Source organism: Nelumbo nucifera, chromosome 6 (assembly GCF_055504915.1).
Source record: "Nelumbo nucifera cultivar China Antique chromosome 6, China Antique-T2T, whole genome shotgun sequence".
In the NCBI taxonomy this organism is placed as follows: Eukaryota; Viridiplantae; Streptophyta; class Magnoliopsida; order Proteales; family Nelumbonaceae; genus Nelumbo; species Nelumbo nucifera.
The window spans coordinates 22,798,184-22,820,605 of NC_142654.1; the positions used below are offsets into that span (position 1 = coordinate 22,798,184).

Sequence of the window (22,422 nt, forward strand, 5' to 3'; positions counted from 1 at the left end):
TGCCTTAAGAAAGACTTCTACAGATTTAGCCCAAGGTACATAATTTTCTCCATTCAGTTTAATAGAGGTCATCTGAACATTCAGGTAGTCAGTAGGGACCATCACACTAGTCTTGCTATCACTGTGGTCTCCCATTGCTGAATTCGGCACACTGCACACTAGACCACACTACACACTGAACACACTGGTTTCAGCACTTACTATTGCTGTAAACTGCACTCTTTACACCACAAACTCTACCTCACGACTACCTGAAACTTCGCCACACTGTTTGAGGACCACTCCCCCTTCGAATCATACTGAAAACTGCACAAACCCTAGCACACTACAATCTGAAATCCCACCATACAGTCTGTAACAGACTTATCATTCGATTCACACCAAAAAAAAAAAATTGCATAGAACCTCTTACCTAATCACCCAAGAATCAGACCACACAAGGCACCCACTGCACCACACGAATCAGCCCTCTTCTCTTCATTGATTAGGGGAGGGCTTCTTAGAAACCACAGCAACCAGCCACAATCAGCACAACTGGAGGCATAGAAACCTCCAAGGGAAGAGGGCGATCACTCCTTTTCAGCCCTTTCCCTTATCTCCCACTGATGGCGAAGAAAGCAAGAGAAAACCCTAGACTGGGTGCATAGAGAATAGAATTCTAGGGAGATTCGATTTGCTCAGTTTGGCTCTGATACCATATTAGGATTTGGCCTGCCTGTTAGGCTGATAACAGTCAAGGGAAAGAAAGAAGAGAGAGAGAGAGAGAGAGAGAGAGAGAGAGAGAGAGAGAGAGGAGAAGAGAAGAGAATAAAGGGAGGAAAAGGTCTAGTTCGAATGAGAGAAAAGTCCACTCTCCCATTCGTCCATATTTGTTATATATTACTAATATATTGTGGAAAAGTCACATGTGCCCCTACTTAAGTTAGGATCATTAGATCTAACATAATCTTACACATCAGCAACCTAAACATAAGCACAAAGACAGAAATACCCCTACATACTCGACACTAACAATTACAAAATAAAAAACCAGAAATCAAACATGTGAAGTTGCATGACTACCTTTGTTTATCTAAAGTTCATTTATATTTATTCTTAATTTTTAAAGATTTTGGATTAATCCAACTTTATTCTTCTTTTTTATCAGCAACAAGGTCAAAAGATTAAAGTAATATAAACATTACAAAAAAAAACTATACAATTTCCAAAAATTTTCAATGCATATATATGGTCATATCATTCTTGTATGCAAAACTTACTCACTTTTCTTATGTTGTTTAAAAATAATTATTTTTAACAATGTTTAGAAAATTGGACTAGACCGATCAATTGGACCGGTTGAATTGTGACCCAAGCGTCTGGCCGGTTCAGTCATACCACCAAAACCACATTGGCCAAAAAAGGCCAATACCGGTGGCCTAGACGATTGAAACTGGAAAACCAATGACCCGAGCCCGAGCCCGAGCCCGGCCCGACCAACGGGCCTATAACTTGGGCCCGAGCCCGGCCTTGATAAAAAGCCTGAAGCCCGACCTAATAAAAAAAATTACAATTTTCCCTATTCAAATTAGAATTAAAAATTCAAATGGTTTTTTTTTCCAATTTAAATGAATAATGTGCCTACAAGATGGTTTTTTTCCTTTTCTTTTACGTTTTAAAACACAATTTTACATTCTTAAATCAAAAAATTTATTCAAATGGACATAATCACATAACCCATTTTAAGTCTAATTTTAGGTTGGGCTGGGCCGGGCTCGGGCCGGGCTATTTTGACAAAAGCCAAGCCCGGCTCGAATTTATTGAGGGCCGGGATTTTTGGCCCGAGTTTAAGCCCATGGGCCTATAAACATGTTCAAGCCCATCCGGGGGCTGGGTCGGCCTGTCGGGCCACGCGGCCCATGAACAGGTCTAGTGACGCCTAGGCGCCCGCCTAGGTGACTAGGCGACAAGGCGCCCCCCTAAGGCCCAGCCTCGCCTTAGCGCCTTGAAAACTATGATATATATATATCATCATGGTTCGACCTCCGGTTCAACCCCGGTTGAACCTATGACCCATGAACCTCTCCCTTTTCCTAGTTGATGCCCGGCCCAGTTCTTTGAACATTGATTTTTAATTCAAAATGAGTTGAGTGAAGTCATTGATTTCTATTATGGACTAAATAAATTTGAAGACTATAGTTAAAGTGATTTTATTGAGTTTACTTGAAAGAAGAAGAAGAAGAACTGTTTATTGTATTAAAGAAGTAATACAGGTTCGAAGAGAAGAAAAAGAGAGAGTGAGAGAGTGAGAGAGAGAAGAAGAGTGAAGAGAGGAGAAAAGAAAGAAGGGGTTCGGTGGTTAATGATCTGCCGCCCTATACACTTCTTTATTTATAGCTTTAGGTTCCTTACAAGAATAGGAAATAAACAAAAATTAGAAACAATAAGGCCAATTGGCCCAACTTAAAAGAAATTAGAAACTTCTAATAAAAGAAATTAGAAACTACTAATAAAAGAAATTAGAAACAACTAGGTGTGGGTATGAAACCACACACACTAGAGCCTGAGTGTGGGTATGGAACCCCACACTCGTGGCTAACCAACTATTTCTTCACTCCCCCTTAAGTTGGAGTAGATATTTGTCATGCCCAACTTGCATAAATCTGTCTCAAATTTGCTTTTTGTGACTACTTTGGTGAAGAGATCAGCTAACTGCATGTCTGAGGCAATGTAAGGAAGGCATACTTCTTCAGATGCGACTAGCTCTCGGATAAAATGTCTGTCAACCTCGATATTCTTAGTCCTGTCATGCTATATTGGGTTGTGGGCAATATTAATTGCAACTTGATTATCACAATACCTCGATATGCTTAGTCCTGTCTGCAACACCATTGGCCATGGATCTATATTCTGCTTCTGCACTGGAGCGAGCAACAACATTTTTTTTCTTGCTTCTCCAGGAAACAAGATTTCCCTCCACAAATGCATAATATCCAAAGGTGGACCTCCTATCATCAACATATCTAGCCCATTTTGCATCTGTATACACTTCTATTTTCATATGACCATTATTCTTGAAGAATATACCTCTCCCTGGACATCTCTTTAAGTAGGAAATGATCCTTTCTACTGCAAGGAGGTGGGTGGTCCTAGGAGAATGCATGTATTGACTGACAACACTGACGGCATAAGAAATATTTGATCGGGTTAGACAAAGATAAAGAAGTTTCCCAACCAGCCTTTGGTACATAGCCCTGTTCTCAAGGAGTTCTCCACTTTCTGCACTTATCTTATGGTTAGGCTCAATGGGAATATCAGCAGGTTTCACTCCTAACTTGCCAGTTTCTTCCAATAAGTCCAGAACATACTTCCTTTGGGAGATGAAAATGCCATGCTTAGATCGAGTTACCTCAATTCCTAGGAAATAGTGTAACTTTCCTAGGTCTTTCACTTCAAATTCCTTGTGAAGGTGTTGTTTAAGGGTTTTAATTTCACTAGTGTCACTTCTTGTTATCACAATGTCATCTACATAGACTGCAAGTAGAGTCAGGGAATGACCTGTCTTCTTAAAGAAGAGAGTGTGATCTGACTGAGCCTGTATGCATCCGAATTTGTCCAAAGCCAGTCTAAACCTATCAAACCGAGCTCTCAGGGATTGTTTCAGCCCGTACAAGGCCTTCTTCAAAAGGCAAACTTTCTTTCCTACTTCTGTACTATAAAAACCAGGGGGTAACTCCATGTATACTTCCTCTTGCAAGTCTCCGTTGAGGAAGGCATTCTTAACATCCAGCTGAAATAGTGGCCATGAGAAGTTTGCAGCAATGGATAGAAGAACTCTGATAGTGTTCATTTTTCCAACAGGTGCAAAGGTTTCTATATAGTCTATGCCATAAGTTTGTGTGAATCATTTTACAACCAATTTGGCCTTTTACCTCTCTATAGTACCATCAACATTATATTTCACAGTAAATACCCATCTGCATCCAATAGGTTTTTTCACTTCAGGCTGGTTAACTAGTTCCCATGTGTTGTTCTTGACAAGAGCATCCATCTCTACTTGCATTGCTTCCTTTTGTTCAGGTATCAAAGAGCTTCTTTCACTTTTATGGGTATAATAATAGCAGAAATAGATGCCAAGTAAGATCTGTAGGATTCTGAGAGACAATTATAGGAAAGGAACTTGGAGATACAATGGGCAGTAGATGAGGTGCAACGACACTTCCCTTTACGAATAGAAATTGGAAGATCAAGGTCATCTGTTGGTGAAGGCTGAACATCTGTAACAGTGGGATCAACAGTGGGAGCAGTAGTAGTGTCTAGATCTGGAGTTGTAGAAGATGTTGGAACTGGCCTGGATTGCTATTCAGTACGAGAATCAACGTGCCTCCACCACTTTCTGTGATACACTCTCAACTCCCTGCATTTTTGACAACCTTCTTCACAACTCCCCCCCTCAGTAACCGGGATAGGTAAAGGAACTCTTGGAGCTGAAACTAAAATCCCTTCCTCACTATTCTCCCCCTGAGGAGAAGCCTTGTGATAGTAGGGCATATCCTCAAAGAATGTGGCATCCATGGACACAAAGCGCTTCCCTGAAACTGGATCATAACAGCAATACCCCTTTTGATTTTGTGCATACCCAAGGAAAATACACTTAGTGGCTTTGGGATCAAACTTAGAGCAATGAGGTCCAAGGATTTGAACAAAACAAGTACACCCAAAAGTTTTGAGGGGAATAGTGAATAGGTCCTTATCTGGATATAGAAGACTGAATGGGGTTTGCATGTTTAGGACCTGTGAAGGAACCCTATTAATGAGGTATATGGCTGTACGGATTGCATCTCCCCAGAAGCGTATGGGAACATTGGAGTTAAGCATGATGCTTTTGCCTACCTCTAAAATATGCCTGTTTTTTCTCTCAACAACCTTGTTTTGCTGAGGTGTGTGAGGACAGGTACTCTGATGAATGATCCCATGATCAAGGAGATAGGATGCCAAGGGTTTTGCAAAGTATTCCTTGGCATTATTAGATCTAAGAATCTTGATCTTGGTTTCAAATTGAGTTAGGATCATCTGATGGAAAGCTTGGGTCAGAGAGGGGACCTCATCTCAAGAGTGCATAAGATAGACCCGTGAAAAACGGGTATAGTCATCAACAAATAATAAGAAATATGTGTACCCCCCCATGGTGGGAGTATGGTAGGGCCCCCAAACATCGCTATGCATAATCTCAAAAGGAAGGTTGCTTCTTTTATTATTTAAAGGATAAGATGATCTACTATGTTTGGCAAGTTCACAACTTTCACATTTTAACCCAAACACTTCTACTGACTCAAACAAGTTTGGAAAAAGACTCTTTAAACACCCAAAAGATAAATGTCATATTCAGAATTCAGACCAACTAAAAACTCAAAAACTCTGTTAGTTTCAACCTACTTTCTATATGTTTATGCATCTTTCTGTCTCTCCCACTCAATTGTTTCAAGATGGCCAATTTCATGCCACAGGGATTTTGAGGTTGAAAAGTAAACAGAGACCTACTTCTCTCCTTGCCTCAGATTTTTAACCTCACATTTTAGCTCATAGGCCTTAGCAACATTAAGGGGCTGAGAATATGTTTCCTTTATAACATCCCATATTTCTTTAGCTATTTTGGCCCACAAGTAGTTTCGGCTGATGTATGGCTGCATAGATTTGCACAGCCATGTCATCACCAAAAAATTCTCTTGGATCGACCTAGCATAAGTAGGGTCCTCCTTGGAGGGTTCCTTCACATCCCCTAGCAAGAAGTTCAATTTTCCTCTACCCCCAATAGCCATCATGGCTGATTGGGCCCATTCCAAGTAGTTTGATCCATCAAACTTAACAGTTGTAATCTGAAAGGTGTTTTCAGTCATGTTACCTGAACCACCAGTCCCAAAAGCACCTTCCCCTTAGTTCTTGTACTCCATTCTAAGTTAAGAAGAGGCTTTAAACTACTGTGACAAGAAAAACTGTATTTCTAGGCTGATAACAGCTGACCTAGGACAATGATTTTGCAGTTAGATAATAGTCAACTACTGTCATGGGATTGATATCAGTCCTGAGATTTTCTATCCATACCTCTCTGAATGAATAACAAAGTCCTTTTGAGTATCAATCTCAAGAAAAGGTACTTACTTTATGAAGAAAAATGCCCAGAAAACTGATTGCTACCTTCAGTCTTCAAACTTGATCAATCGATTATTGTCAGCACCTTGAATCTTGATCAAAGAACCAAGAAAAAGCTGATCGACACCTCCAATCTTGATCAAGAATCGATCTTGATCACTCAATTCCTGCCTGATTCTTCCTGATTACAAGAAGCTCTCTCCAATCTTAGGACAGCTGCTAAAGCCTTCTTGCAACCTCCAAGAATCAGCCGAAGTAAGGATCTTTCTGAACTTTCAGCCCTAAACAATTCTCATGTGGTTGGCTGAATTAAATCCGCATGAGAAACCCTAGATCGAAGGCTCTGATACCAACTTGAAAGAAGAAGAAGAAGAAGAACTGTTTACTGTATTAGAGAAGTAATACAAGTTCGCAGAGAAGAAAAAGAGAGAGAGAGAGAAGAGTGAAGAGAGGAGAAAAGAAAGAAGGGGTTCGGTGGTTAATGATCTGCCGCCCCATACACTTCTTTATTTATAGCTTTAGGTTCCTTACAAGAATAGGAAATAAACAAAAATTAGAAACAATAAGGCCAGCCTGCCCAACTTAAAAGAAATTAGAAACTTCTAATAAAAGAAATTAGAAACTACTAATAAAAGAAATTAGAAACAACTAGGTGTGGGTATGGAACCCCACACCCATGGCTAACCAACTATTTCTTCAAGTTTAAGCTTCAGTTTGATAGCAATCATGATTTGCTAGGGCAGAAACTTGTGTTACTAACTTACTAGTTAAATTTATTATAAATTGATTTGAATACTTTTATATTTCTTTTTGTTGTTTTTTTCATGTATTTAAATTGCATAAGATGTAAGTCGGTCTCTTTCTCTATTTTCTTCTTGAATATCACTTTAGGTGGTGGTGATTGTCAATACCATTATCGAGTTCTCTTTGCTGAACATATATTTCTACTTACATGCAGGTGCAAACAATTTAATACCAATGGAAATTGCTCTAAAAATTGCTAGCAAAATCAGAGCAAATGAGAGATTTTCTGCCTATATAGTTATCCCAATGTGGCCAGAGGGTGTTCCAACTGGTGCTGCTACTCAAAGGATTCTCTTTTGGCAGGCAGGCTCCAACAACTAGCTTGAATTACTTCTTGAGCCAATAATATAGTATTTCTTTTGAATGGTTTTTTATCATTGCAGTTTTTTTGGTCAATCTAATTAGATTTATTTGAACTGCAAGGAAGATAATATTTCTTTGAACTGCATGGTACTTACAATTCCTTTTAGCTACAATAGTTTTAGTTATATTGTTAGATTCATATTGGATTTCTTATAATTGCACCAGTCCTTAGCTTTGTTGCTTGAAGCTGATAGTCTCAATCTGAAATGGATAAAACAGATTGAATAACCAGCACAAAACCTTTGTCCAATAGTACTTGAGTATTTAGATGGCTGGTGCTGTTCACAGTCGATCAGTATTCTGATGTGGTTTCAGCAAGAAAACCAAAAAAGAAAAAAGAAATAAGAGAAAAACATAAGAAAGAAGAGAGGAAGAGACATAGTTGTCAAGGCGACGCCTAGGCGACAAGGCGCCCTTTGAAGCTCGCCTCGCCTAATCGCCTAACAGTTTTCTACTTCCTACTATAAAATACTTTTTTATTCATTCTTTTTTGAGATCATAATTATAAAATAGACATTATTAAACTAAAACAATCATTTTGTGTGTTTATATACTATTTTTTTTTATTATTTTCTTATTTATTAGGGTTTAATCAACACAAACATTGCTAAATGCTGTGTTGAACCCTCAAAGACTTAAAAACCTGAACCAATAAGTAAGGAAGAACTAAAAATTTTATCTAATCAGCACATTTTCCTCTTCCATATATTCTTCATCTACTACTTCTTCTTCTTCTTCTTCTTCTTCTTCTACTACTACTACTACTACTACCAATACTTTTTATTTTCTTCTTTTCCTATAACAAAAATAAGGGTTCAACCCCTATGTTTTTTGAATTTTATTTTTCTTCTTCCTTTTCTTCTCATGAATATGTTGATTTTCTATACTTTAGTATGAAATTTATACTTTTCTTATGAAAATCATGAATAATTATTAAAGAAATATGGTTATGGTACCTAGGGAACTACCCTAGGATCTATGTTTTTAACATAAAAAATCCATCGCCTAGGTGCCCAATCGCCTAGCCTCGCTTTGGTGCCTCAAAAACTATGGGAAGAGAATAGAAGAGTGAGAAGAGAAAGGGAGCAGATCTTAATCAGTTTCTGTCACCCAGATTTGGTATTTATATGTTTCTATCATAACAAGGTCTACAATGACATCTATGCCCCTGCCTCCCAACACACTCCTTAATAAACAATAACAGTAATAGTAACAACTATAGTAGGCCTAGTAAGGCCCAGAAAGACTAATATAACAAGGCCCAAAATACTAATAAAATGTAAATAAAAAAGACAACTAATATGGCAGGGACTTCACTAAATTACTAGTCTGTTTCTCCACACTCCCCCTCAAGTTGGGAATAGATATTAGTCATTCCCAACTTGCATTAAATCTGTCTCTAATTTGACCCTTGTAACTGCTTTGGTGAAGAGATTGGCAAGCTGCATATCGGAGGCAACATAAGGAAGGCACACTTCTTTGGAGGCAACTCTTTCTTTGATAAAGTGTCAATCCACCTCAATATGTTTGCTTCTATCATGTTGTATTGGATTATGATCAATATTAATAGTGGCCTGATTATCACAATACAACATTAGGGGCTTTTCATATTCAACCTCCAACTCTTCAAGTAGTGATTTTAACTATAACACTTCAGCCACCCCATTAGCCATAGATCTGTATTCTGCTTCAGCACTGGAGCGGGCAACAACAGTTTGTTTCTTACTCCTCCAAGAGACAAGGTTTCCCCCAACAAGGGAACAGTACCCTGAGGTAGATCTCCTATCATCCACACATTCAACCCAGTTTGCATCAGTGTACACTTCTATCTTCATATGACCATTATTCTTGAAGAGCATACCTCTACCTAGACACCTTTTTAAGTAGACAAGTATCCTCTCAACTGCAAGAAGATGGGATGTTCTGGGAAACTATATATACTGACTGACAACACTAACAACATAAGAAATATTTGGGCATGTTAGACAGAGGTAGAGAAGCTTTCCAACCAGCCGTTGATACATGGCTTTATCTTCAAGTAGTTCACCCCCTTCTGCATTTATCTCGTGGTTTGTCTCAATTGGTGTGTCTGTTGGCTTAATTCCCAATTTTCCAGTTTCTTCTAAGAGATCAAGGGCATATTTCCTTTGGGATATGAAGATACCATGCTTGGTTCTAACCACTTCAATTCCCAGAAAATATCTCAAATCCCCTAGATCCTTTACCTCAAACTCCTTATTAAGTAGCTTCTTGAGAGAACTAATCTCATTACTATCATTGCCTGTCACCACAATATCATCAACATATACAGCCAGGAGAGTTAAAGTTGAACCTGCTTTCTTGAAAAAGAAAGTGTGATCAGGTTGAGCCTGTGCATAGCCAAAATTTTCCAAGGCATGTCTAAACCTGTCAAACCATGCCCTTGGAGACTGTTTCAAGCCAGACGAGGCCTTCTTCAATCGGCAAACTTTTCCACTGTCTTCATTATAAAAGCTTGGGGGCAACTCCATATACACTTCTTCCTGTAGATCATCATTCAAGAAAGCATTTTTAACATTCATCTAGAACAACGGCCACGAGAAGTTTGTAGCAAGAGACAACAACACTGTAATTGTGTTCATTTTGGCAACTGGTGCAACGGTTTTTACATAATCAATACCATAAGTCTATGTGTATCCCTTAGCAACCAGTCAAGCTTTATATCTTTCAATTGACCCATCTGCATTGTACTTCACTATAAATATCCGCCTACACCCAACCGGTTTCTTCCCTCTTGGTTGATTGACTAGCCCCCAAGTATCACTTTTTATAAGTGCATCCATCTCAACCTTCATTGCTTCCTTCAACTTAGGTACTACCAAGGCATCCTACATAGTTCTGGGGATAGGTACAGAAGCAATGGCCACCAAAAGGGACTTATATGATGGTGAAAGATGGTCATAAGAAGGAAACCGAGAGATGCAATGGGCAGTAGATAAGGTGCAGCGACGCTTTCCTTTGTGTATTGCAATAGGAAGGTCAAGATCATCTGCGAGAGGTTGAGGTTCAATGGTGGTAGTAGGCATATCATCTACAATAGTTGAAGGTACAGATGGTAAAATACCTGAATCTGGTGTCGCAGAGGAGACTGGAGGTGGTCCGACCTGTTCATTATTGGAACCAACCTGCTTCTACGATCGTTTGTGGGACACTCTCAACTCCTTACACTTTTGACAACCTCCCTCACTACACTCCCCTTCATTGATAGGAATAGGCAATGGAACTTCTTGAGCAAAAACACCCTGCTCACCACTCTCCCCCTAGGTGAAGTCCTGAAGTAATAAGGGATATCCTCAAAGAATGTAACATCCATAAACACAAACCTTGCCCCAAAGATTGGACCATAACAGCAATACCCCTTTTGATTTTGTGCATACCCAAGAAAAATACACTTGGCTGCCTTAGGATCAAATTTAGAATGGTGAGGCCCAAGGATTTGAACAAAGCAAGTGCACCCAAAGGTCTTAAGGGGAATAGTGAACTGGTCTTTATCAGGGTACAATAGGTTAAAAGGTGCTTTCATGTCTAAAACCCATGAAGGAACTCTGTTGATAAGGTAGGAAGCTGTGTGGATGACACCCCCCCAAAACGAATAGGAGAATTAGAATTTAGCATGATACTCCTAGCAATTTCAAGAATGTGTCTATTCTTTCTCTCAGCTATTCCATTCTGCTGAGGTGTATGAGGACAAGCACTCTGATGGATAGCTCCATACTCAAGTAGATATGAGGCCAAGGGCTTTGCAAAATACTCCTTGGCATTATCAGATCTGAGAATTTTGATCTTGACCCCAAAGTGAGTTAAAACCATTTGGTGGAATGCACGGGTCAAAGTAGGTATCTCGTCTCGAGAACGCATAAGATAAACCCAGGAAAAACGAGAATAGTCATCAACAAATAGTATGAAATACCTGTAACCCCCCATTGCATTAATGTGATAAGGTCCCCAAACATTAGTATGCACAATTTCAAAAGGAATAATGCTTCTTTTATTGCTCAAAGAATAGGTTGATCTACAAGGCTTTGCAAGTTTACAACTCTCACACCTTAGACTAGACACTTGGACAAACTCAAACTAAGTAGGAAAAAGACTCTTCAATGACCCAAAAGATAAATGACCCAATCGATTATGCCAAAGCATAATCTGACTCATAGACTAAGACACAAAAGACCTCCCAACATCTTTATTCCTTCCAGGTGGATGCTCAAGCAAGTAAATTCCATTCGTTTCACGACTAGTCCCAATCACCCCCCTTGTCACCAGATCCTGAAAGACACAATGATCAGGGAAAAAGGTTATTGAGCAATTCTGGTTTTTAATAATGCTACTAACTAAAATTAGGATTTGTGCTAAGTTTAGGGACATGCAAGATAGAGGATAATGAGATGGTATCAGACACTCTGGTATCTCCCTTGCCTGAAATAGGTACAAAGGAGCCATCAGCAATAGAAACTTTGTCTCTGCCAGAAGATAAGGAGTAGGAATTAAACATGGAGGATAAACTAATCATATGGTCAAAAGCACCTGAATCAACAATCCAAAAACGGCTAGTTTTACCTGGGGCTGAAGCATGATACACAGTAGCTCTTGTACTTGAGTGAGCAAAATCCAAAGTGGGAGTAGTAGTAGATGTAGCAGCTGAAGGCTGAGATGATCCTAAGGCTCCAACTTTACACTCGAACTGAGTTAAGGCAACTCTGACTGCAGCTAATGCATCTAGGGATGTGGGTTTTGCAGCAGAGGAAGATGCACAATCAGTAGTAACTGCTGCATTGGCATTCCCCTTCTTTTTCTTGAGTCTTGCTGGAACAAGATGAGGATGCAATTTCCAACAAGTGTCTCTAGCGTGTTTTGGCTTCTTGCAATAATCACACACCATATCTCTCTTGTCTTCCCTTTTCATTTCCCTCTCCTTATCACCAACAGGCTTTGATTTCACTGCTGCCAAGGCTGATTCCATGGGTGGAATTTGTAATATAAATTTCCTTCTACTTTCTTCACTATGTACTAGTGAATAGGCTTGAGACAAGGTGACACTATCCCTAGTGAGTAATTGTTGCCTTACAATATCATAATCTGAATTCAGTCCAGCAAGAAATTCAAACACCCTATTTGTTTCAACCAACTTCCTATATGTTGCTGCATCCTTTTGGCTTTTCCATTCAATGGTCTCCAAGTGATCAATATCATGCCATAGAGATTTTAAGGTAGAGAGAAGTACATTGATACAGATTTCTCCCCCTGTTTAAGGTTATTCACTTCACTTTTCAGCCCACATGCCCTAGCAACATTAAGGGGCTGTGAGTAGGTTTCCTTCATATTCTTCCAAATTTCCTTAGCAGTTTTCACCCATAAGTAATTTCTACTGATGTGTGGCTGCATAGAGTTGCAAATCCAGGTCATCACTAGATAGTTTTCTTGAACCCATTTTGCATAGGCTAAATCTTCCTTTGTGGTTTTTTAATGTCTCCAGTTACATATCCAAGCTTTCTCCTTCCCCCAATGGCCATCATGGCTGATTGGGCCCATTCCAAGTAATTTGTGCCATCAAATTTAACAGTAGTAATCTGAAAAGTATTATCTGACATACTCCCAGACCCTATAGATCCTTCTCCAAAGGATTTTGGTTCCTTCCCACCTGTTTCCATACTGATCACACCAAAAAGACCTTACAAATACTCCCTTAACAGGTCTGAAACAAAGCTTATGCAGTAATCCAGTACAAACTACAGGTCTGAACTACTCCCTTAACAGTCCAGTAGTGAAATCAGAACTGTAGAAGTAAATGGGGTAGGTCAAAAGACACTAGAACTGACCTGTTCTCGGTAGAAACCTTAGAACCAGCCTAGAGAGAAAAACAAAAGACTCAGCTGCTCCTTCCAGAAGATCCCAATCACTTCCTACAAGCTGTCAATCTCATAAAGGAACTATTTTCTACTCAGAAACTGTTAGAATGTTAGAGTGATGTTCGGCTGATAAGAGTTTTTATTAGCCCAGTCTTATGTTTAACTTATCTTGTAACTGGGCCTGTGTTAATGGGCCTGATCCTGTTTAGTGATTTAAGTCATCTGGCTGTCCCATCACTGATCAGGGGCATCCCAGTAATTTCTTCTACCTTGTACTATATTCATCTATAAATAAAAGACTGGTCGACTGCCTAGTACAGTTCGACATTCTCTTCAGTTCTGTGGTTCTCTTCTCTTCTTTGCTACTTCGAGTATAGCTCTTCAGATTACATGGTATCAGAGCATTAGCTCCTTCCTGGTTTCAGCAGGCGCACTCTCTTCTCTTTCTGTCTTTTCATCTTCTCTCTTCCTTTTCTGGGTTGCTGCAGTGAAGACCTAGGAGTGTAAGAGAGTAAAGCAAGTTCGAACCTAGGGTTTCTCTTGGTTGTAGGACTCAAGGGAAGTAAGACCCAGAAGTAGTGTCCTACTAGATTATCTCCAGCAAATAGTAGCTATTGGGCTACTAAGAGAGGTCTGTATAGGACAGACCTAGTTGAGGACTGATTTTAGCAGTCCTAGCACTAGCCGAAAGGGGGAGAGCTTCCTCTACAGTTGCAGCTTCGTGCTCCAGCAAGACTTGCGCAGAACAAGTGGTAAAGACTTAGCCTTCTCTACAGTTGCAGCTTCGTGCCCCAGCAAGACTTGCGCAGAACTGTGGTAACTTCAGTTACAGATTTTCTTCAGGTCGGTTATCAGTCCTACTTTGTGAACTTCAGTTACTGCACTGCACAGTTACTTCAGGTCGCAGAACAAGCCCTAACTGAAGTAACTTCAGTTACTAGCACTGTGAACTGGTTCAGTTACAGCCCCTTACTTGCTACTTCGGCCAGTCCTAAACAGCACTGCACAGTACCCGAACTGTGGACACTTCTACCAGCACTGTGAACACTGTGACCACTTCGGCCAGTCCTAAACAAAACCACCTACAGCACTGTGAACAACTCTTGGACTGAAGTCAGGATGTCCTCACTATCCAGTGAAGTTTCCTCTAGAGATAACAGACCTGTTACAAGGTCCTCAAACCTAGAAAACCCTAATCTGCACAGCTTGCAGATTACAAGTGTGCTGCTAGATGAGTATAACTTCAGAGAGTGGTCTGTCTCAGCAATGCTGTTCATTACCTCTCGTGAGCTCACAGGCTATTTGGATGGAGACAAGAAACAACCAGAAATTGGCAGTCCTGAATACACCATGTGGCGCAAGGAAAATGCCACAGTCATGTCTTGGTTGCTGGCCTCTATGACTCCTAGGGTGGCCAGAACTGTTCATCACTTCCCCACAGCTGCTAAAATTTGGGAGAAAGTATCTAAGACATATGGCCAGAAAAAGAACAATGCTAGAATCTACAGGCTGAACCTAGACATTGCAGCCCTAAGGCAAGGAGACATGTCCGTGGAAACCTACTTTGCAACACTGGAAGGCCTCTGGGAAGAGCTTGACCACCATTTGATTTTGGATTGGGAAAATGCTAATGATAAGGGGAGGCATGACAAGCAGATTGAGGAGGGCAGAGCCTTCAAGTTTCTGGCAGGACTTGACCCTGTATATGAAGGTATAAGGTCACAGATTCTAGGGAGAGATGAATTACCTGAACTTCACCATGTCTACTACCTGGTGAGGAATGAAGAACTAAAGAGAAAGGAGATGCAAGTTGACTCCCAGACACAGTCAATAGAACTACTTGAGAACATTCAGCCTTAGTCTCCACTAAGGGGAATAGATTTTTAGACAAGAAGTCTCTCAAGTGTACACATTGTGGTGGTGAGAAACACACAAAGGAGAAATGTTGGGTCTTGTACCCTCATCTGAAGCCAGCTGCTCTGAGAAAGGACAAAAGGCAACATAAGGGCCACATAAACAAGTGGGAATCTTGCCACCAACAACAGTAGTGACAATTCACAGAGTACTCAGACAGTGTCATCTTCCACCGCAAGGCAGGCTGCCGACTCCTCTAGACCAAGTACTTCGGGCTTCACAGCTAGTGAGGTAGAGGTTCTCAGTCGGGCATTAGCCCGTCTGAAGAACAATTCTTTAGCTTCCACCTCTCTTGCCAAATCAGGTACAGCCTCTGCATTTAGTGCATCTAGTTCCATTAATTCTACCTCTTGGGTGATTGATTCCGGAGCCACTGATCATATGACACATATGTCCTCCTTATTCTCTACATATCATTTGTTGTCTGGCCAGGATAAGATGAGAGTAGCTGATGGGTCCCTCTCCACCATCTCTGGAAAGGGGGTGGTTGACCTAAGCAAGGATCTCTCTCTTAAATCAGTCCTACATGTTCCTAGTCTTACCTCAAATCTGTTGTCTGTTTCAAAGCTTACGAAAAATTTGAACTGCAATATAACTTTCTTTCCTTCTCATTGTGTCTTCCAAGACAGATTGACGAGGAAAACAATTGGGAGTGGTCATGAGTATGGGGGCCTCTACTATTTTGATGATGTCAGCTCAGCCTTGCAAGCTTCTACTAATAGTCCGGAAAGTGTGGAGTCAATAGCTAGGCTGCACTTGTGGCATGCTAGGCTAGGTCATTTGTCTTTTTCTTCCTTAGCAATGTTGTTTCCCGAATTATGTAAGGGCATTCCGAGTCAGAGTTTAATTTGTGATGTGTGTCAAATGTCAAAACAATGTAGATCAGTGTATCCAATTTCTAGTAATGAAATTCAAGCCCCTTTTGATTTGGTTCATTCTGATGTTTGGGGTCCTTCACCCATTGTTTCCATTGATGGCTTCCGTTACTTTATCAGTTTTATTGACCATTATTCTCGGTGCACTTGGATTTATCTGTTGAAAGGACGTAATGAAGTTCCCCGGATAACTATGATGTTTTGCAAGATGGTTGAAACACAATTTGATAAAAAGATCAAGCAATTCCGTTCAAACAATGCAGCTGAATACTTTGAAAGATCCCTGAACTCATTCATGGAAGATGCAGGCATGTTACATCAATCATCATGTGCTTACACCCCTCAGAAAAATGGGGTTGCTGAGCGCAAGAACAGGCATCTATTGGAGACAGCTCGAGCCCTTCTTTTCCAGCACAATGTGCCCAAGCAATATTGGTCTCAAGCTGTTCTCATTGCATCATACCTGATAAATCGGATGCCATCCAAGGTACTGGGTATGAAGACCCCTTTCTCTGTTTTATATCCCACTCTTCCAGAATTTCCTCTTCCCCCGCGGGTTTTTGGCTGTACATGCTTCATACATGTGAAGGATCCAAAGAAGACAAAACTGGATCCTAAGGCTACAAAGGGAATATTTTTGGGGTACTCTCCTACGCAAAAGGGGTATAAGTGTTATGATCCTGTCTCCAAGAAAAAATATGTCACCAGGGATGTAGTCTTTTTTGAGTCTCAACCCTATTTCCAGTCTTCTCAAGATCCTCTTTAGGGGGAGAGTAGTGGGTTGGAAGAGGATTCTCATTCTCCCTTCTTTTTTGTTCCCATTTCATCCCTTCCACTACTACTAGCTGTAACATTCTGGGTCAACCTAGTGAGACTTCCACTGTGCCAGTTGCTTCTCCAGATTCGGCTGATGCTTCTGAAGGTTCCAGTAAACAAGAGAAAGAGATACTTACATACAATAGAAGGAAGAAGGCCCCTCAACCTCATGATTGCAACCAGTTGAACTCAGATCAATCTGTCTCTGCAATCCAAGGTAATTCTGACTCACTCAATTCAGATTTGGATCTTCCTATTGCTCTTTGTAAGCCTGTTCGTTCTTGTACCACTCGGCATCCCATAGTTGATTATGTTTCTTACTCACACTTATCCCCTGCCTATCATTACTTTGTGTCTGCTCTTTCCTCTGTATGTGTCCCTTCCAGGTATTCAGAGGCGGCATCTGATCCAAGGTGGAAAGAAGCCATGAATGAGGGATGAAAGCCCTAATGAAAGCAAGGACGTGAGAATTGGTGGACCTGCCAGAAGGGAAAGGCACTGTTAGGTGCAAGTGGGTATTCACAGTAAAGCATAGGGAAGATGGGTCAATTGAGAGGTACAAGGCCAGACTTGTGGCAAAGGGATTTACACAAAAGGAAGGAATTGACTACAAGGAAACATTTGCCCTAGTAGCAAAGCTCAACACAATTAGGGTTCTACTGTCACTAGCAGCAAAATTCTCTTGGGAACTTCATCAGCTGAATGTGAAGAATGCCTTCCTAAATGGTGATCTTCATGAAGAGGTATTCATGGAACCCCCACCTGGATATGATGTTGGAAAGAAGGTATGTAAACTAAGGAAAGCATTATATGGTTTGAAGCAATCTCCCCGGGCATGGTTTGAGAGACTTTGTTTGGCCATGAAGAAAGTAGGGTACACTCAGAGCAGTGCAGATCATACATTGTTTACAAGGAGACAGGATGACAAACTTACAGCACTCATTGTGTATGTGGATGATATGGTGATTACTGGAAATGATGTGAAAGAGATGAAGAGGCTGAAGGAGTTCTTAGCTTCAGAATTTGAGATCAAAGACCTGGGAAATCTGAGATACTTTCTTGGAATTGAAGTTGCTAGATCAAGAGAAGGAATCTACATATGTCAAAGAAAGTATGTGCTAGATCTCCTAGAGGAAACAGGCATGATGGGGTGCAGGCCAGCAGACACTCCAATAGAACCAAGCCATGGATTACAAGAATCAACGGGTGAGGAATACTATGATAAGGAAAGGTACTAAAAGTTGGTAGGAAAACTGATATACTTATCCCTTACTCGGCCAGACATTGCCTATGCAGTGCATGTTGTCAGTCAATTCATGCACTCACCAAAGACCCCTCGTATGAGAGTAGTGGAAAGAATCCTCAGATACTTGAAGACTTGTCCAGGGAAAGGAATTCTATTCAGAAAAAACAGCAGACTTGAAATTGAAGCCTACACTGATGCTGATTGGGCTAGGTCTGTTGGAGACAGAAAATCAACCTCAGGTTACTGTACATTCTTGGGAGGAAACCTAGTCACATGGCGCAGTAAGAAGCAGAATGTTGTGGCTAGATCAAGTGCAGAAGCAGAATACCGGGCTATGGCACACGGGGTTGCTGAACTCTTATGGCTCAGGACTCTCCTTAATGAGCTTGGTATCAAGACTGAGGGTCCTCTCAAGTTGTATTGTGATAATAAAGCTGCTATCAACGTTGCCAACAATCCCGTACAGCATGACAGGACAAAACATATTGAAATTGATCGACACTTTGTCAGAGAGAGAATTATTTCTGGAGAACTCTGTGTACCTTATACTCCATCAGAGATGCAGATTGCAGATGTATTAACAAAAGGGCTGGCATCAACAAAGTTCAGGGACATACTTGGCAAGCTAAACATGATTGATATCCATGCTTAGCTTGAGGGGGAGTGTTAGAATGTTAGAGGGATGTTCGGCTGATAAGAGTTCTTATTAGCCCAGTCTTATGTTTAACTTATCTTGTAACTGGGCCTGTGTTAATGGGCCTAATCCTGTTTAGTGATTTAAGTCATCTGGGTGTCTCATCACTGATCAGGGGCATCCCAGTAATTTCTTGTACCTTGTACTATATTCATCTATAAATAAAAGACTGGTCGACTGCCTAGTACAGTTCGACATTCTCTTCAGTTTTGTGGTTCTCTTCTCTTCTTTGCTACTTCGAGTATAGCTCTTCAGATTACAGAAACCACTGAGCGCCAGTACCAATTGGAGGTTTAGCCCCTAAACCTTAATCTGATTCAAAGAACTCTGATTCTTCCTGGTTATTGGTGATCTCCAAGATTGCAGATCTTGGGCAGCAAAAATTTCTCCAATCAACCTCCAATAATCAGGCAAGACAGACTGAAATATCCAGCCCTAATACATCCTTATGTAGCCAGCTGGAAGAAGCCTACATAGAAACCCTAGCATGCCCTAGACCTTGCTCTGATACCAAGATGGCTGGTGCTGTTCACAGTCGATCAGTATTCTGATGTGGTTTCAGCAAGAAAACCAAGAAAAGAAATAAGAAATAAGAGAAAAACATAAGAAAGAAGAGAGGAAGAGAAGGGAAGAGAATAGAAGAAGAATGAAAATTATATGTTTCTATTATAACAAGATCTACAATGACATCTAGGGCAGATCTTAATCAGTTTCTGCCGCCCAGATTTGGTATTTATATGTTTCTATTATAACAAGATCTACAATGACATCTACTGCCTCCCAACACACTCCTTAATAAACAATAACAGTAGTAGTAACAGCAACTATAGTAGGCCCAGTAAGGCCCAGAAAGACTAATAACAAGGCCCAAAATACTAATAACAGGTAAATAAAAAAAGACAACTAATGTGGCAGGGACTTCACTAAATTACTAGTCTGTTTCTCCACATATTTCAAAGTATGTTCTTATGTAGGAAGTCAGGAAAAATGAATCCTCAAACTTTTGCAAAATTTATTCTGATAGCGTGTGTGGTCCAGCAGATCAGGCATTTCTTGTTGACTGTTGTGACCATCTATATAGAGAGTTGTCTCTCGTGGTTCATGACCAAAGAAAAAGTTGTCCCCTTTGAGGAAAGAGTAATCAACAGTCTATCTTATGCTTCTTACTCAATAATCCATGCTTTTATCGAAGACATAAGACCTTACTTGGGGAAATGTGCCTATATTTATCAATTTCTCAATTCCATTGCAAGAGCATCCATAGGATTGGTTTGGCTCCCCAGGGTCCCAACCAGAATTTCTATACCAATACTTAGCCGCTATCACCCTCCTCCACAGACCGCCTTGAGTCTCTCCAAATCTCTAGAACCACTTTCCTAGTAAAGCAGTATTGATGTCCTTCACTCCTCACACCCAAACCTCCTTGAAGCTTTGGTTTACGAATCTTAGACCAACTGACCAGCATGTATTTTTTCTTTTCATCCTTCCAACCTCTCCATAGAAAATCTCACATCTTCTTCTCTATGGACTTAGACATCACAGCAGGAATTGGGTGCAGAGAGTAAATACATAGGAAGGGAAGACAGAACACTTTTTAGCAGAATTATTTTACCTCAATATGATAAATATTTTGCTTTCAAAGATGCCAATCTCTTGTCTAACCTCTCCATAATGGGCTCCCATATCGATTTGGAGTTCCTCCTAGCACTTAAAGGCATCCCCCAGATACTTCGAAGGTAGTTTACCTATTCTACATCCCTATTCCTCCGCCCACTTCTCTAGATCTTGCACTTCCCCCACAGAAGTGTACTATCTCTATTGTTTATTGTATCTCACCTTTCATATAGTGCATTTTCCTTCATAGCATGCTTTCTTGTCTTTTCTTGATTCTGTGTCTATACCCAGAAATATTTTTTGACCAGTATACCTAGGAATATTAATGAGGCTCTCTCTAAACTTGAGTGGAAGGTAGCTGTACAGGAGGATGTGAAGGCACTAACAGACTTGGGAGATAGTTGATTTGCCTGATGATATGGAAATCGTTGCTATAGATGGGCCTTTATAGTAAAATACAAGGTTGATGGTAGCATAGAGAGGTACAAGGTGAGGTTGGTTGCAGAGGAGTATACACAGACCTATGGAGTAGATTGCTTGGATACTTTTGCCCTTGTGAAGATGACATAAGTTCAGGTTCTTCTATCCTTGACTACCACCTACTCTTGGCCCCTATTTCAGCTTGACGTCAAGAATGTCTTTCTCAATGGAGAGTGTTTGCTGGAGAACAGCAGCCGAAGAAGAAGAAGAAGAAGAAGAAGAAGAAGAAGAAGAAGAAGAAGAAGAAGAAGAAGAAGAAGAAGAAGAAGAAGAAGAAAAGAAGAAGATTTGAGAATGGCGGCATACACACTTCAGCCGGCCCTATAACCTTATATAGATGCTTACGAAGTAATGTTACAAGAATGGACTAGAATGCCCTTGATTAGTGATGGGACACCCAGACATAAAAAAAAAAGAATAAAACAAGTTTAGGCCCAATAACTAAGAACTTAAAACATAAATAAGATTAACATGAACACTAAACCAATTGAACCAACACTCCCCCTCAAGCTAAGCATGGATGTTAGTCATGTTTAGCTTGCCAAGTAAGTCTAAGAATTTCGTTGAAGCTAGTCCTTTTGTTAGCACATCTGCAATCTGCATCTCGGAAGGAGTATAAGCAATGCAGAGTTCCCCTGAGACTATCCTTTCTCTAACGAAGTGTCGGTCAATCTCAATATGCTTCGTCCTATCATGTTGCATTGGGTTATTTGCAATGTTGATGGCAGCCTTGTTATCATAGTACAGCCTGAGAGGACACTCGACCTATATCCCGAGCTCACCAAGAAGGGTCCTAAGCCACAATAGTTCAGCAACACCATGAGTCATAGCTCGATATTCAGCCTCTGCACTTGATCTAGAAACCACATTCTGCTTTTTACTTTGCCATGTAACCAAATTCCCTCCAACAAACGTGTAATACCCAGAAGTAGACTTCCTGTCTCCAACAGAACCAGCCCAATCTGCATCAGTATACGCTTCAATTTCAATTTTATTGTGTTTTTTGAACATAATTCCTTTTCCTGGACAAGTCTTCAAATACCTAAGAATCCTTTCCGCTGCTCTCATATGAGGAATCTTTGGAGAGTGCATGAACTGGCTGACAACATGTACAGCATAAGCAATATCTGGTCGAGTGAGAAACAAATATATCAACTTTCCTACCAGTTTTTGGTATCTCTCTTTATCAAGGTAGTCCTCCCTTACTAATTCCTGTAGACCATGGTTCTATTCTATTGGAGTGTCTGCTGGTCTACACCCCATCATACCTGTCTCCTCTAGAAGATCAAGGACATACTTCCGTTGACATATATAAATGCCTTCTTGTGACCTAGCAACTTCAATTCCAAGGAAGTATCTTAGATGGCCCAAGTCTTTGATCTCAAACTCAGAAGCCAAGAACTCTTTTAATCTTTTTATCTCTTCCAGATCATCCCCTGTAATCACCATATCATCCACATAGACGATGAGTGTCGTAAGTCTGCTATTCTGTTTCCTTATGAACAAGGTATGATCTGCACCACTTTGAGTGTATCCCACTCTCTTCATGGCCTCACAAAGCTTCTCAAACCAAGCCCGAGGAGACTGCTTAAGACCATATAA

The 22,422-nt window shown here is 40.5% G+C and overlaps 1 protein-coding gene across 1 annotated transcript in view; it reads left to right on the forward strand.

The window, feature by feature from the left end:
• The window catches only part of LOC104608337 (phospholipase D gamma 1-like), a 65,921-nt gene that overhangs the window by 30,962 nt on the left and 12,537 nt on the right, over positions 1-22,422 (forward strand). Inside the window, exon 7 of the mRNA XM_010274286.3 lies at positions 7,088-7,236. Within this exon, the coding sequence (XP_010272588.1) occupies positions 7,088-7,236 (149 nt within the window). The remainder of the gene's footprint in view (positions 1-7,087; positions 7,237-22,422) is intronic.